At 61.9% G+C, this 17,064-nt stretch overlaps 1 protein-coding gene across 4 annotated transcripts in view; it reads right to left on the minus strand.

Moving 5' to 3' along the window:
• Positions 1-13,437: 13,437 nt before the first annotated feature.
• Positions 13,438-17,064, minus strand: part of GRB10 (growth factor receptor bound protein 10) — a 146,603-nt gene continuing 142,976 nt past the window's right edge. For all 4 annotated transcript variants that reach the window (XM_041722548.1, XM_041722546.1, XM_041722547.1 and 1 more), the window contains 2 exons: positions 15,617-15,710; positions 13,438-13,851 (listed from right to left, as the gene is read on the minus strand). In XM_041722548.1, the coding sequence (XP_041578482.1) occupies positions 13,705-13,851; positions 15,617-15,710 (241 nt within the window). In that variant the 3' untranslated portion in view covers positions 13,438-13,704. The remainder of the gene's footprint in view (positions 13,852-15,616; positions 15,711-17,064) is intronic.

The following is a 17,064-nucleotide window of genomic DNA, read 5'->3' on the forward strand; positions in this document are numbered from 1 at the left end:
AAGCTGGCTCGCTTCCTCCGCAGTCCCGCGTGGATCCTTTTACCGCCGGCCGGCCACCAGATGCCTACACTTCCCCAAACAGCCCCGGTCGCAATTTTTCAGCCTCATCAGGTCATCCCATAAATTCCCACCTCGCACCATGGGAAGCCTTCTCGGCAGCCCCCCGAGCTAAGCCCGCACGCCCCAGCTCTTCCTTCCCCAAGCATGGAAATGATGGTTACGATGCAGAGAACCATACAGTGGGCAAGATTTTGAGCGATTTGCAGAGAAAACACAGTTGAGAGAATTTTATTGGGACATAAAGCACGGCTGAGAGGGGGCATCGAGAACACGCAGACACGTTTGCAGGGAGTGTGGGGGCTGGCCTCTCTGGTGCACCTGCAGCTGCTCGGAGCTAGGGGCTCGGCAGGTACAAAGGGCAGAGGGGGCGGGAGGCCGTTCCTTAAAGAACTGGGCCCAGACGGGGAGGACAGAATGGCCATGGCCTGAGGCGCTCGTCACAGGCTGGAGGAGGGAGAGCTCTCGGTGTTCTGCGCCTGGGGGCCAGGATAGGCCAGGGATGGGGTGGGGATCCAGGGTTCACGGTTAGTGCTGGGACCCCGGATGGAAGCAGGGTGGGGTCCCTGAGGGCCCTGCAGAGACTCTAAGGCTCTGCAGGAGCCGCTGGAGGAGAGGAGTAGGAAGAGGAAGGGGGCCCTACAGGGACACATACCAACGGCTCCCCGTGCAGCCTGACATCAGTCGACCCCAGAGAAGTAGTTGTCCTCATAGGGGAAGGACGAGGGAAGGCACCTGTGAGGGCAGGGAGCCTCAGAGAGCATTGCGAGCCCTAAAAGGAGTCCACCCCCCGCCCCCGCCCCCAAGGACCGTACAGGCAGGGGTCTTTTGAGCCATGGCTCCTAATCTGTATTTCCTCCAACTGCAGGGGAAGGCTCTGGAGTGTTTTTAGGAAGCCGGGCCTTAGCGTCTGTGTGTCTTCATTTAAGGTCACTCTGGCCCTTGTGTGGAAAATGGACCAACGGGTGACAAGAGTAAACTCGTCTCTACTCTCCTGACTCGCGGGAAAGAGCAGAAATCCAAGGAACGTGGCAGGAGTTTTGGATGGGCTGAGGGAGGGGAGGGGGTTGTGTGTGCACGCTCAGGCCTGCTTGTGGATGTGAGTGTGCACGTGGGTGGGCCTGCACGCGAGCAGGTGTGGACGTGAGTGTGGGGGTGTCAGGAGCTTGCTGGAAGAGGGTGGCCAGGGAGTCACGATGACTGAAGGGACAGGAGGCCCCTGGAGGGATGGTGATCATCACGGATTAAGAAGAGGCGCTCAGGGCGGGCCCGTTTAGGTTGGGGCACGAAGGAGATTAAGAGTTTGGCTCGGGGATTAAAAAAACACATTTAATTGAAACCACAAATTACATAAATCACAGGTACCACGCGCACGCATCACTTGGTGGAGACGTGCATGAACTTTTCCACGTAGGAGTCTGTGGCTCACAAAAGAGGTCTGGGAGGGAAATGAAGTTACGCGCGACCAACGTGGAGATGGGGTTCGGAGCAACAGGACTGGATCAAATCACCCAAGGACAGTGTGTGAGAGAAGGGAGTACACGAGAGCACGACTTACAGAGAAGGAAGAGACCCGCTCCTGTCACTCTGACCAACAGTTTTCCTACCAGCAGACAAACGTACCAAGGGATTTAAGTGACTAGTGGAAAATTCTTGTTGGGGTGGGATCAGCCCACGGTCTCGGGTGGATGACCTCGGGGCACCTGCCCACACACGCCCCTCGGAGGGTTATTTTGTGCCGACGGGCCAGCCGGCCTGGTGCCACCTTGGACAGACCTGCCACGACCACCACTCGGTGGCCTGAAATCTTCTTGGGCATCCACCTGACCCCATTCTTCCTTTTCATCTGACCACACAAGTCCTAACACTTGAGTGCACCCGTGGGCATAACGTCCGAGATCTGCTCCAGAGATTGCACCGCAGCTCACACCTGTTCCCCACCATCGCCCCAGGGCCCCCGGCGAGCCCGCGGCCTCCGGGAGGTGGGCTGCACCCGATGGGAGAGCCACGCGTCCCGCGGCTGGCGGCCCGAAACATGCTCCCGTCTGGAAGTCTCCTTCTCAGGCCATTTCTTGTCATACCCGACCCGGCCGGTTGGCCTTTCCCCGCAGCGTCGTGGCTTCTTTGGCGTCGGGAGGTCGCTTTGCCTACACCTCCCTCTCGGGGACGCCGTCCTCCCCCGAGCGAGACCTTTTGTAGATGCTTCGGTCTAACCAGTCAGCGGAACGTTCTGTGTCCTAGGGACGTTCTGCTGACCTCCGTGCAGCGTGCACGGCCCTCCGCGGGCACAGGGCCGCTCTCGGGAAAGAACCCAGCTAAGGCTGCCCCGGTGCTCCGTGAGGGAGCACAGTAAAGCTTCCGAGAGCAGCAATTAAAACATTCCTCCAGGGGCACCGGGGTGGGGGTGCTCAGTGGTGGAGCATCTGCCTTCGGCCCAGGGCGCCACCCCGGGGTCCTGGGATCGAGTCCCGCATCCGGCTCCCTGCAGGGAGCCTGCTTCTCTCTCTGCCTGCGTCTCTCCTGGATAAATAAATAAAATCTTAAAAAAAAATAAATACATTGATTAAACATCCCTCCATAATTCTATCCCGGAGACAGCGCTATTGTCAGTATCGTCTGTCAACACTGACCCTGGAGGAGCAACTGCGCTGAGCACCCGGAGGGAGGAGGGAGGGCCGGGCGAGCTGCATTTGCCGCCTGCTTCCCCGCACTCGACAGCACCTCATCATCGTGCTGCGTCACAGCCAATGTCCTTCCCCACGTTGCGGTTTCTGTTCCTTGATGTTCAGAGTTTTCACTCCAGGGCTGTTCAGACCGGATGGCCCAGCTCTGTTGCTCTGGGCTCCTCGGTGTCAGGTTTGCTGTCTCCTCCACTCCGGGTGTAGACACGAGGGCCCCTATTTCTCTGTGACGTTTTTCTACACTTACATTTTTTTTACTCTTAGATCTTCACCCAGCCCTGGGACTTACAGGGAGGCAGGACCGACGAGGGCCCTCATGTGTCCCCCCAACTAGTAGAACAATTCTCCCGATGTTAATTGTGGAGCAAAAGCCCCCCTCTCTCATCTTGCCGTTTCCTGAGCTTGTCGTCGCTCTGCGGGACACCCGCCTCTGTGTCCTTCAGCAGGCAAACGCCACACCTTTTAAGGAACTGAGATACTTGGAAGGCCAAGGGTTCCTGTACAAGTTTTCTCTTGCAAAAAATCCCTTGCTACTTTCACATATTTCTCTTTCAAGAGGAACGTTCAAATCGTTTGCTGGTGCATTCACGAACCACGGGGGGTGTGGGCTGGAAGAACGTTAGCGCGTGACGTTAAAGGAAGTCTTTCCGTCCAGAATGTTGCTGCCCCCAATTCCAGTCCGGGCCCCATCTTGGTCTGGGGTCCCTCCGGAGCTAATCCGGAGACAAAGATTCAGGCACAAGTAGTTTATTTTGGTCGTGACCACAGAAAACCTGGGCAGGGATGGGGCAAGTAAGGCAGCGATGGGAGGAAGCCAGCACAGGGCACGTTCCCAGGCTCGACGACACTGTGGGCGCCTGCAGGAACACGGCTTCCGGACTCTCCGAGCTGGTACAGGACGTTCCCTTGGTGGGTGGGGGGGGGGGGTCGCTCGCCTGAGCACCCCTCACTCAGGCAGAGCCAGCGCTGGCGACCAGGGCCAGCCCGTGGCAGAGTCACGGCTCAGCAGTGGTTCGCGAGGGGCCTCTGGCCCGGATGCTCAGCAAAGCGTTGTGTTTGCACATCAGCTTTGGAGGCTTGTGGACACAAGATCTTAAATCTTAGGAACGTTTCATGATATCACGTGAGCTCAGGCTTTCCAAGACACAGCCTGGAGTTGAAGAACCTGTTCCGGTGTTGCTACCTGCGGACGCCCCGACGTCGCTGGCGGGCTGGGGGGTCTGGGTGCGTCCTGTAAGCAGACTCGGGGAGGCGGCCCCTCCAGGCGAGGCGTAAGGCCCATCTACACCGCGCAGTCCCCCTCAGAGTTTCAAAGCCACAGCATCCGGTCTGGAGTCCGGTACGTGGATGTCCCTGTGTACGTTGTTGAGACTCGACGCTTTTCAGATCGCGGATGCCCTTGCAGCACGGGGATGTGCCTTGGCTTGTTCAAAGGAAACACACGTCCCAAGGGAGGTGTCTGTCGAAGGAAGGGCTGCCTGGCGAGGGGGCACAAAATAACCAGCCGGGGACACGCCGACCTGCCGCCGGAGGGCCTGGGCCCGTGGCCGATGGGGCGCCACTGCCGTCGGGAGCTGCGTGTGGCGGGGACCCTGGCCTCTGAGATCACCTAGCCAAGACCAGGGACTGATTCCATCCCAACAGAACCTTCCAGGACTCCGTTACCTTCACCCGTATTTCTTCACGGCCGCCACGATGCCCACACCATGTTTTTCCTACCGTTTTCAGGGAACCAGGCCTGCACGTCCATTTGGGCAACTCGGATGTTTCTGCGACACAAGGCCTCTCTCGCGTGAGTGGTTTGAGGCATGACCATCGAAATCCAAGCCCAGAAGTATCTGAGGACAGAGACCACTTGGCCCCTGCCATCTCCTGACGAGACAGGAGGCCTGCGTCGGCCCCCGGTGGATGAGCTCCCCGGCTAATGCGGCTTCTCAGCCCTACTATGTGGCCTTTTGAGTGAGGGTCATAGTTCCTGGGTCCCAGGTGACCCCCAAGGGGAGGGTCACACCACCAGGACCAACGTCAGATTTCCCTGGAAAAGCCACTTAGCTTAGGGCATGGTGAAAAGATCATTTCCGTGCTTTTCTGCTGAACAGATGTTTTTTAAATTTGCATAAACACAACTTGTCAGTTCTGTGTTTCACGGGTTGAGCCTCTGCTGCTGTGGCTACGGGGTCATTACCAAATCCTGAATTCGTCTAGATTTTCTCCTCCGTTCCCTTCCAGGGGTTTTATCGTTTTGCCTTTTACGTTCAGGTCTGTGGTCTCCTGAGTTGGAGCTTGTGAAGGGTGTGAGGTCTGCGTCTAGGATCACTGTTGTGCATGTGGGCATCGGGTTATGTCACCATGAAGAGCGGAGGGGACCATCTGTTCTCATTGTGTTGCCTTTGCTCCTTTGTCAGTTGATTACATTGATGGGGTCTACTTGTTGTGTTCTATGGATCTGTTCTTTCACCAGTAATACAGTCTTTTTTTTTTTTTTTTTGAGGGGGATCGGGAGAGGGAGGGAGACGGAGGGGGGGAGAGAGAGAGGGAGAAGGAGGGTGAGAGGGAGAGAGAGGGAGGGGGAGAGAGGAGGGGAGAGGGAGGGGGAGAGGGAAAGGGAGGGAGGGGGAAGGTGCAGGGGGAGAGGGAGAGGGAGAGGGAGAGGGAGAGGGAGAGGGAGAATCCAAAGCAGAACTCCCTGCTGAGTGTGGGGCCCCGTGCAGGGCTCCATCCCACTACCCTGAGATCATGAACTAAGCCAAAAATCAAGAGCCCACTGCTTAATCCATTGGTCCACCCAGGCACCCCATTAATACACAGTCTTGGGGCCCCCGGGCAGCTCAGTGGGTGAAGCATCTGCCTTGGGCTCCGGTCATGATCTCAGGTCCTGGGATCCAGCCCCATGTCGGGCTCCCTGCTCAGCGGGCGGGGGGGGGGGGGTTTGCTTCTCCCTCCTCCCGCTCATCCTCTAATAAATAAAGATCATTTTTAAAAAACCCCACAGTCTTGGGGATCCCTGGGTGGCTCAGCGGTTTCGCGCCTGCCTTTGGCGTGATCCTGGAGTCCCGGGATCGAGTCCCGTGTCAGGCTCCCTGCATGGATCCTGCTTCTCCCTCTGCCTGTGTCTCTGCCTCTCTCTGTCTATCATAAATAAAAAAATAAAAATAAATCTTAAAAAAAAAAAAAAGACCCACAGTCTTGATCCGCTGTAGCTTTAGAGTCGGCCTTGGGTTTGAGTGCTGGGAATCACCCAACTTTGTGCTCCTCTAATTTCTCGAAGCACCGGATCAGGAAGTCGGTTGTGAGGGCGTCATGAGCAGCATCTTTAAAACAGAAGTCGCATCAAAGAGCAAAGAGGGGCATCGCACCTCTTGCTTCAATCACGTGTGTGCATGATGCGCACCGCGTCACAGGACAAACGCATCTTACCGCAGGTTGTCATCAAAGCTTCAAAATCCACTTCGGATACTCTCTTCCCAGCGAAATAAAATTCGTCAAGATTTGTAAAATCTAAACTGAGGATGAAACAATGAGTGAAAAAGCTCGAGAAGGCAAGTCGGATGGGCCCCCTGCTGCTCCTATGATTTTTATTGAATTAAAAAAATGACATTCACATGTTCCTTAGCTATTTCTGGGTTTTCTTCCATGAATTTTTTGCTTGCATTTCCAATATTATTTCCAGCTTGGGGGTGAGAAGGAGCTGGCTGGGAGAGGGGCCTGACACGCCAGCGGGTCCTGAGGGCGGTGCTGGAGCCTGCGTGGGGCCCCAAGGCCCCGCGCCCCGGTTGCTCTAACAGCTGACCATATGGAGTGATCCCACCTCTACTTGCAAGCCGATGGTCAAGCGAACGTGCTACGGGAGGTGCCCCCTTGTTTGAACTCGAGCCTCCCCTACGAGGTGGACCGTCGGCGGGGGTGGCCTGTGCTCCAGAGGTGAGGGATGGCAGAGGCTAGCAGAGGGCAGAGTGGAGGGAGCCCTGCGGGGTGCTCAAGTTCAGAAGCCCCAGCTTTGCCAAGCCACGGGCCATGCTCAGGGAAGGGAATGAAGGCCCCCCCGGGCTCTGTGGCCGTGCAGATGACAGCCTCACAGGGTGCACAGAGCCCCATCGGGCGCCAGGAGACGGGGGCCAGGCCTGGCCGTGCACACCTGGCCGTGCACACCTGGCCGTGCACAGCTGAGCCAGCCTAGCCCAGTGGCCAGAGCGAGCAGCCTGGGTGCCCGGCAGGGATGACGATGCACCAGGCTGCACGCCTCTGGCACAGCACCCGAGGTCCTGACAGGCCCATCAGTGGCAGCACTGGAGGCGGCCTGTGCCCTGCCAGGGCAGGAGCCTCGGGGCCTTTCCGGCTGTGCCAGCTGGTGCTCCCTGCAGTGCTCCCAGGGTGTTCCCGGGGCAGCCTCGAGGCCTTCTAAGTTGAGCCGCAGCCTTTTCTGTCACAGCCCACCGATACCGTCCCCGTAGCAGCTCAGCAGGTCCCCGATGGGCCGGGTGGGGGGTAAAAACACAGCAGATGCGGGCGCCACACGTCCCTGGAGCCGATGTGACCTGGACATGGTCGCGTTACCTGTCGTGGCCTGTGAGCAAGCGTCGTATTGCCAAGCCAAAGCCTTTACTTCCAGAAGCTCCCCAGGGCTTGGAGATGTGTAGCTCCGGAGCTCCGAGGCGGAGTCTGAGGGTCGTGTGGGTCGGAATCCACGGCGTCTTTTCACAGGTGTGTTACAGGACTCCCCCAGGCTTGCCGCGAGAACGTGCCAGAGGGCACAAGCCTGCTCTCGAAGCCTCTAGAAGTCCCCTCCCAGGGGAGCGACCCCGATGCACCGGGCCCCGCGGCACCTTCTCTCCCCACTGAACCAGACCCTCGGGGAGCGAGGCCAGGGTGCAGCTGCGCGGCGTCATCCCGAGGTTCCTCTCGCAGCCCGGTCTCACAGCAGGACGCGGACTTAGCGCCGGGTAGGTCCCACGTCCACATCTCCGCGGGGAAAGATCTCAGCCGTCTCAGAAACAGCATCGTCCTATTGTAGGTAAAATTGAAAATAGGGCAGTAACAGAATACCAACACCACTTCACTGTCTGCAGGAAATAAAAAATAATGCAAGTCCCCTCCCTCTAATCAAAATAAATATGTCAAGAAGTGCGTCCTTCGGCCCACTGCTGATCGTCGGGGAGAAGGCCCCGGGGCTCTCCTCACGACGCTCGCCCTGGCTCCCGACAGAAAGGCCAGCATTGTCAGGATTGGGTTTGAATTATAGGAAGGTGCAAGAACGACCGGTTCCCCGTATGGTGGCTTCTAGAAAACCATCTGTCGGGGATCCCCGGGAGGCTCAGTGGTGGAGGGTGTGACCCCGGGGTCCCAGGATCGAGTCCCACGTCGGGCTCCCTGCATGGAGCCTGCTTCTCCCTCTGCCTGGGTCTCTGCCTCTCTCTCTCTGAGTCTCTCATGAATAAATAAATAAAATCTTAAAAAAAAAAAAAAAAGAAGACCATCTGCCTGGAAGCCCTGCCTGGTCCCTTCTTGCTCCTGCTGGGAAAGAGGTGGCTGTGTCTGCAGATGAGGAGCAGCACACTTTCTGCTCACACTCGGTGCTTGGGTGCAAACACACTACACTTACACACTCAAGCACACTCAGTCGGGGGGATAATCCCTAGTGGGACTCAGGTGGGCAAGAGGAAACGGACCTTTCCCACCCCTGGCCCCTGCAGGCCATCTGCTCCCTAAGCAGGTCGCTACTGTATAGAGAAGCCCCCTCTGCGCCAGGGTGTGTGCGGAGGACGGGCTATGCGGACACAGCAGCCCGGAGCTTGTGCACCGTAGGTGTGTCCCACGAGAAACCACCGTCGTCCCTCCCAGCCGGGAAGCAAGTGGGACCAGCCAGGTGAAGGCGAGAGGGCAGCGGCTGCGTCTCCCCCGGGGGCCGAGGCAGACGTGTGGCTTCAGGGGGCGGCCTGAGCCTCGGGCGACACATGGACCCTCAGGTGGACGCCCCCGATCTCATCAGCCTCGCCCGCCCCGGCGACGTCGGTGCTCACGACCAGTCACCGGGGCCAGCCCATCCAGCACACCTTCCGCCACGCTGGAAACGCTCTGCGCGCCCATCTGGTGGCCCCTACGCGGAGCACTTAACATGTGGCCAATGACACCTGGAACTGAGTTTTTCATTTAATTTTTTAATTAAAATTCAAATAGGGGTGTGTGTGTGTGTGTGCCTGGTGGCATCGTCTCAGTTGGATGCGCCCAGCCTCCCAGCGGGCCTCCGGGCCTCCCCGCACCGGGCTCCAACTCTCGCAGACGCCCCCAGCACGTGCGCGCCTCAGTATGTAGTTACGGGGCGGGGGGGGGGTGGTGGTTATTTTCTGAGAGAATTTGTCATGCTCTTATTTCAGATAACAAAACTCTGTGACCCAAATGACACTGCAGGCGTTTGCAATAGAAACCCGGGGGGGGGGAGGGGGGGTTCTATCGCACACTAACGCATCATTTGCACACTAATGCGTCATTTGGGGAGATTTGCCTGGAAGGCGCATGTGACCAGGGGGCAGCGAGGAGACTCAGCTGGACGATCCGTCTCGACGGCTTCTGCCACCAGGGCGCGGGGGTCACCTGCACGGCTCTCTCCGTTTTGCCCTCTGGGATCAAACACAACCCGCGTCGTCTTCTCCGCGCCAACTCCCTAGAAGTGGCCACTTGTAACAAGAACTCACCTTGTTGCTCCAACAACCAGCACCAATCTCCTGTGAAGAGACTCCAAGTTGAAAGGAGAAAAATGACAGCGGAAACATAAAACAGCAGCGGGCACTCTGGGAAGAACCCCGCAGGGGAGTCCGTCCAACCTGCAGCCAAAACTCACTTTAAAACCTGAGCCATCAGGTCGCAAGAGCTCAAAGCAGAGATGCGGGAGTCCAAGGGATGGACAAGGAAGGGGGATGGCTCTGACGGGAAGTGGGGGGAGACGCATGGACTTCGGGGGTGAGGACTCCACGCGGGCAGCGCAAGGAGGGTGGGCCTGCAGGAACACCCTCGGGGACACACCTAGGGTTGGGACACGGTGGGGCCCAAAGGGAACCCGGCTTAAAAGGTCTGAGAAAAGCAAAGGGGTTGGCGTGCAGGTCAAGCGGATCCAACGCACTCAGGTGTCTTTGGAAAGCGTCCTGCGGTAACGCGACGAAAGTCCTCGTCGATGTAATCTGGGAAACAGTTCCAGACCTCAAAGGAGCCTTTGACGCACTGCAGGTCGCAAGTGCACACGCACCGTGGGCGGGCGGTGACCCCTCCATACATACCGACCCCTTCCCGCTGTTCTGGGAAAGGCTCCAGGGCTGCCCCGGGCCCCGCGGCCTGGAGTCCCCGCTGCACCACGGGCTCCCGCGCTGGGGGGTCCCGGCCACCCTCTGGGGCAGCCCCCCGGCCGTCACCGGCCTCGCCAGGGCCCGGGATGCCTCCCTGTGCCACACACCACGGGCGATTCGGGTGTTCCCTGCCCCGCTTGCTGGTGTAGAACCCGCAGTATGAGACGCGGGGACACCGCGCTTCCCGGCCCGGCCCCGAAGCTGTAGGGCAGTTCACGTCCGACGTTTAACAGGCTCACGATGTCATAAAAATCCTTCCTGCAACTTTATTCCTCACGCGAAATATGCTTGATTTCTTAAGACATTTTTTTAAACAATGTATTACCTGAGAGCGAGGGGAGTGTGCAGGCAAGCTCGCGCGGGCATGTGGGGCCGGGGTGGGGGTAGCAGGTCTGTAACACCCCACGCGCTGCACGTTTCCTTCCCCACTAAGTCCAGCTGCTACGTGGGGTTTTCCTTTTAAGAAAAGAAAATCACGGGCAGAGAGAGAAATCAGCGGGCTCTACAACGACCCTGAGCTGGCCCGTTTACATCCATGTCATTCAAATACAAAAATAAATGTCGAACATCCTCCCCCCACCCCCGGTTAGCCCGGCTCGGGTGCCCGCCGTCCTCGGGGCACCGGCCCTCTCGGGTGGAATTCCCGGCCACGAGGCTGGGGGCTTCCCTGCTCCACCTGGCGTGTCGCCGCGGCCAGGGTACGAGAGACTGTGTCAAACCAGCGACACGAGGACCGAGGCAGACGCCGTCATTCTCCTTTTAAATAAAACGCATGTTTATAAACACAAAACGCGGCGGACACCAGCTTTCTCGCGGGGAGGGCGTGGGGTCGCAGCTCACCGGGTCCAGGCAGAAAGAAGGAACAAAAGAAATGGTGCATTTGGTTTACGGTGAGGAGAACAGCGTCTGGGGTGCTGAGTGCGGCCAGGCAGGTGTGCCCGGGCCTGCCGCCAGGTGTGCCAGAGCCTGCCAACGGCCGGGTGGGGGGGCTGGTTAGTGCACCTCCGTGGCTGCACCACACACTGGCTACAAAAGGCAGAAAATGCAACCGAGCATTTATGGTGAAAAACGTCCCGCTGTAAGTTTTGCATTTGTGTACGTGGCCCTTGGATGGCGAGTCCGGAGCGGGGCCTGTAACCTAGACCAGGGTTTCCCGACCCAGAGCTCCCCACAGTGCATCGGTGTCCCAGGCCTTCCCGGGCATCCCACACTGGGTGCATGCTGCAGGGTGGGGCTGGGGGCGGGGGCAGAGTCAGGCACCCGGCGGCTGGCACCCGAGCCGAGCACCTGTCCTGCGTGGTGACTGAGCCGGGGCCTGTCAGGGAGACCTTCGGTTTTGCAGGGACCATAAGTCACCCCACAGTCACAGCCCCTCTCATGCCTGGTGACTCTGCTTAGGGGCTGGGGGGAGGGGAGGCCAGGTGGTGGGGTGGGGAAGGCTGGGGCTGGGGGGAGGCCTGACGGGGGGCAGCGAGGCCAAGGGGTTGGGGGGGCCCAGGAGGGGAAGGGGAGGGGGGCAGGGGAGGCCAGGGGGGACACCGCGGCCCGAGTGCCTCAGCCCCGGGAGGGGAAGTAGGCCTATGTTGAGCGGACTCAAGAGCCACACGTGCCATGAGTCCCCCCGCGCCATCAGCCGAGGGGCGGCAGGACGGAGGTCCCGGGGGGTGGGGGGGAGGGGGACCCTTAAATGCCAGGCTGCAGATGTGCCCTTTTCAAGGCTACGTCTTTGTCACCATGGAAACCGCAGCACGGGCAGCCAGGCAGCTGCAATTTCCCCCTTAGATCCTTTCCGCCCCAGGCACAGGGGTGGGGGTGGGCACAGCCAGGGAAGGGCCTGAGCTACCGTGGGGTGCGGTGCAGGTGAGGGTGGAGGTATGAGGGTGGAGGTGGGGGGGCAGGTGAAGGTGCAGGTGAGGGTGGAGGTGGGAGGGCAGGTGAGGGTGCAGGTGAGGGTGCACCTGAGGGTGGAGGTGGGGGGGCAGGTGAGGGTGCAGGTGAGGGTGGAGGTGGGAGGGCAGGTGAAGGTGCAGGTGAGGGTGGGGGTGGGAGGGCAGGTAAGGGTGCAGGTGAGGGTGCACCTGAGGGTGGAGGTGGGGGGGCAGGTGAGGGTGCAGGTGAGGGTGGAGGTGGGGAGGCAGGGGAGGGTGCAGGTGAGGGTGCAGAGACGCAGCTCCGGGCGGCCCAGCCTGCCACGCTGGGGGCCAGCGGGCTCTCCAGGGCACCGGGCCTCCCGGACTGGGCCACGAGCTCGGGTGACCAGCTGGGGCGCCCCCGCACCGGCCTCCGTGGCAGACAAGCGCCTGACCGCGGCCGCAACCCGCCCGTGCCCACCGCGCGGGCACCGCTTACTTTGCTCTCAAGAAAATGAAAAGCTGTTGCAGGATGCGGGGCGGGGAGGGCCCGGGCGGCCTGTTGCCCCGTTACCTGCTCTGCGTGGGCGCCCCCTCCCGAGCCGCCTGCCCACCCCGCCCCTGGGCACCAAGAGCCTCACTCACGCCCCCTGCCTGCCCCGCCCCTGCGCCCCAGCGCACAGAGACCCCACGCCCTCCCCCCGCCCCGCCCCTGCGCCCAAGGCACTGAGAGCCGCACGCCCCCCGCCCCCCCCGCACCGCAGCGCATGGAGACCCCCACGCCCCCCCCTGCACCCCAGCGCACAGAGACCCCCGCCCCCCCGCCCCCCCTGCACCCCGGCGCACGGAGACCCCCCCGCCCCAGCGCACGGAGACCCCACACCCTCCCCCCGCCCCAACCCTGCACCCCGGCGCACGGAGACCCCCCGCCCCTGCGCACGGAGACCCCACGCCCCCCCCCCGCCCCCGCCCCCCCTGCACCCCGGCGCACGGAGAGACCCCCCCCCCCCTGCGCCCCAGCGCACGGAGACCCCATGCCCTCCCCCCGCCCCAACCCTGCACCCCAGCGCACGGAGACCCCACGCCCTCCCCCCGCCCCAACCCTGCACCCCAGCGCACGGAGACCCCACGCCCTCCCCCCGCCCCGCCCCTGCGCCCCAGCTCACGGAGACCCCCCCCGCCCCTGCGTACGGAGACCCCACGCCCTCCTCGCGCCCCAACCCTGCACCCCGGCGCACGGAGACCCCCCCACCCCTGCGCCCCAGCGCACGGAGACCCCATGCCCTCCCCCCGCCCCAACCCTGCACCCCAGCGCACGGAGACCCCACGCCCTCCCCCCGCCCCGCCCCTGCGCACGGAGACCCCACGCCCTCCTCGCGCCCCAACCCTGCGCCCCAGCGCACGGAGAGCCCCGCCCCTGCGCCCCAGCGCCCCGAGAGCCGCAGGACCGCCTGGGGGGCCGCGGCCCGCGCCGGAAACAAAGGAGACGTGCAAAAAGGGATCGCTACAAAAAAGTAAACATATCAGTTTTAATCGTCAAGGTTATTCCAGGGAAGAGTTCGTTTCCAATCCCTCGTCTCCGGCTCTCGGCCCTCGCGGCCCGGCCAAGGCGACCGTGGTCGTCGCGGGTTTGCGGGTTCGCCTCCCGGCGGGGGGGGGGGGGGGCGGCGAGTCCCTGGAGGGCGGCGGGAGGGACCCCGGCCGGGCACCCCGCGCCCCCGGCCCCGCGCCCGCCCCTCCCGCTCCAGTGTCAGCTTCCTCCGGCGGCGGCCGGCCCGTGGGTCATAAGGCCACGCGGATGCAGTGGTGCTTGAGCTTGCAGGGCAGGACTCCCTTGTTGAGCTGGTAGAAGTCAACGAGCTGGATCAGGTCCGAGAATTTGGTGTTGCCGTCGTCGAGGCTGAAGAACATCTGCCCGTCGTCCTCGCACTGGAGGGACACAGGACACGCCCCGTTAGCGGCCCCGGAGCCGCGGGCGCGGGGCGCGAACCGGGGCCTTCGCCGTCTCCAGCGCAGCGCGGGGCTCGGGGGCTCCGGGGGCTCCAGGGAGCAGGTGCCTGTGGCCCAGCTCCAAGCCGACCCGGGACCGCGGGGCCGCCCATCCCCGCCCATCCCCGCCCCGGGGGCCGCCCAGCCCCCGCGGGCCTGCAGCTCCCGCTCAGCTCCGCTGCCCGGACTCCCAGGAGGCGGGGGCCACGAGGGCGAGAGCCCGTCAGAGGCGTCGGGTGGTGGCGGGCAGCTCAGGCGGGCAAGGAAGCTCGGCCCTGGGGGGCAGCCCCCAGGTCTGCGCCCAGGGCGCCCCTCCCCAGCCCCCTGCCGACCGCCTCCCCTCCCCTCTGCGCCGGGCGGGGCGGCCGTGGGGGCACCAGGAACGCTCCCCGGGCGCCTGCAGCTCCCAGCCGGCCCCTGCGGGGCTCCGGGACCCCGACCTGCTGGGCACCAGCGGAACCGGGCAGCACCCCGTTCAACACCACGGAACCGGGACCGGGGATCCCTGGGTGGCACATTGGTTTGGCGCCTGCCTTTGGCCCAGGGCACGATCCTGGAGACCCGGGATCGAATCCCACATCAGGTTCCCGGTGCATGGAGCCTGCTTCTCCCTCTGCCTGTGTCTCTGCCTCTCTCTCTCTCTCTCTCTCTGTGACTATCATAAATAAATAAAAATTAAAAAAAAAAAAAAAAAACAACACCACGGAACCGGGCACGGCCTCCTCCGAGCCTTCCACACGGGACCCGTGCCCGGGTGTGCCCCGAGGGCCAGCCCACCGGGGAACGCCACAGGGCCACCACCGCCCTTGGGACCTGGGAGCTTGGTCTGTGGGCCGTGGGCTCTGACCTGCTCCCGAGCCGCAGGGGTGCAGGCAGCAGACGCCGGGGCCCACCCGACCCTGGGATCCACCGGGATCCAAGCCCTGCAACCCTGGGCCTGGACGGTCACCCGTGCGCCGCTGGGACACGAAAGGTGCCGACCCACCTAGGCGGTCCTGAGGTTTTCAGAAACGTTCGAAGGAAAATCTGTTTCCTGATCCAGGGACCAAGTGGAAGAAGCAACGCAACTCGACTTTGGGGACCTCAGGGCTGCACAACTGTCCTTCCACCACTTTCTTGGGGCACCAGGGACCCGCCAACAGAAATCAGACCCCTCGGATTCCAGGAGCCAGCCTCCCACCCAGCAGGAATCCTGTCTTCCTGACTATGCGTGCCCCACGTGCACCCCCCACCCTGCTCCCCCTTGGCATAGGCCCCCCCGGACGTGCATCCCCTGACCCCACTCCCCCTTGACGTGCGCCCCTGATGTGCACCCCTTGACCCTGCTCCCTCGGCATGGGCACCTCCCTCAGCTGGACGTGCACCCACCCCCTACCCACCCCCCGTGGGCCCTTCCTCCTGCTGGACATGTGCCCCCCCCCCCACCTGTGCTCCCCTCCTCCCCCCCCGCCAAAGCGTAGCCCAGCTCAAATGCAGGCGGCCCCACGCTGGCCACCGCTTCCACTGACTTCCAGGGAAAACAGCAAAGGGCATCCCGAGGTCAAAGCAGCCTCCCCAGGGGCTCCTGGAAGCTTCTCCTCCAGTGTCGCCTGCCACTCAGCCCCCCACCCCCCTCGGTGGTCCTCTTAGTTTCTGACTTGGAAACCACGTTCAGACGAACCCAGAAAACAGCAACAAGACTCAGTGAGACGTCACCCATACTTACAGGTAAGATCTGGAAATTTTTAATTTTCTGATGATGACACAGCGTGAGCACAAATGCCTTTGGATTGCTCTGGCTGTCTCGGAGGAGGAAAAGCCTGGAGACGGGAAAAAGATCAGCTGATGGCACGTTTTTAAAATCCTGACCTGATATGTACATTTGCATACCTGCCCCCACACACCTGCACACTCACGCACCCACACACGCATGCACACACGCATGCACATGTGTGCACACACCTGTACACAACATGTGCACACACCTGTACACACTCAGGTGCACACACACCCACTGGCACATCTCCCCGTCCCTGCAGTAAGAGGCTCGTGGCCACGACGCTTCAGGACATGTTAGCGAGCGTGTGGCCCGCGCCCTGGTTTCTGAGGGCCGCTCTCCACGGAAGGACACGCCAGAGCCAGAACAGTGTGAGCCACAAGGTGAGGACATCCACCGTGTGCAGGGTCGTGCCCCAGGAGGCAGCATCAGCCTAAGTGCTGGTGCTGAGAGACCATGACCCGGAGGCTGGAACAGGGAACCGATTGCGCGTGGTGTGCGGTCACACACAGGCCGCGAGCTGGCTCAGGGAGGAGCGGGGCCCTTGGAGCAGGGGGGCAGCCAGACACACACTGGGGCGGATGGGCCACATGGGATGGCAGCCACTGCAGGTTACTGCCGGTCAAGGAGGACCGGTCCCTGCGCACGCACGTCAGCAGAGAGAACCGGCGAGAGGCAGCGTGTTCAGCTGCACACGGTCACCGCCCGAATAGCTGTGCATCACGAGGGCGGGGGGGCGGTGACTGCCGTGGGACAAACTGCCACCACCAAGCACTCAAGGTGCCAGGGGCCAGCTACCTGCCCAGCCGTGCCCCGGGTCATCCATGTCTCCTCCACACACTCCGACCTTGCTGGACCCCGAGCACCCGGGCACGCTCAGTAGCGACCAGCCTGTTGCTGTGACAAACGTCCACGAAGGACAGAGGCTCAGGAGACGCGCCCACAGCCACGTACTTATAATTAAGAAGCTGTTTTTTTTCCACGAAGGATGCAATCAGAGCCACTGGCACAACCAGCGTAGGCACGTGCATTAGATGTGAGAACCACATGGATGTGCGCGTCCTCATTTTTTAGAGCAAGAGAGAGCAAGAGAGCATGAGAGTAAGAGAGCGAGAATGAGAGCGAGCGAGAGTGAGCGAGCGAGAGTGAGAGAGCAAGAGTGAGAGCGAGAGTGCACGTGTGCGACAGTGAGGGCACAAGCAGGGGCAGAGGGAGAACAGACCCCACGGAGCAGGGAGCCTGACGTGGACCTGACCCCAGGACCCCGGGACCACGACCCGAGCCCCCGGGTGCCCCCGAGGCCTCAACCTTTGGGGAGAGGCCGGCCTCCCCGATGGCGGATGAGGAGGGGCCCGCGGGGCCGGAGGCTGCGGCCCATGGCGTCTGGGCACCGCCAG

The sequence above is a fragment of the Vulpes lagopus genome, chromosome 11 (genome assembly GCF_018345385.1).
Source record: "Vulpes lagopus strain Blue_001 chromosome 11, ASM1834538v1, whole genome shotgun sequence".
In the NCBI taxonomy this organism is placed as follows: domain Eukaryota; kingdom Metazoa; phylum Chordata; class Mammalia; order Carnivora; family Canidae; genus Vulpes; species Vulpes lagopus.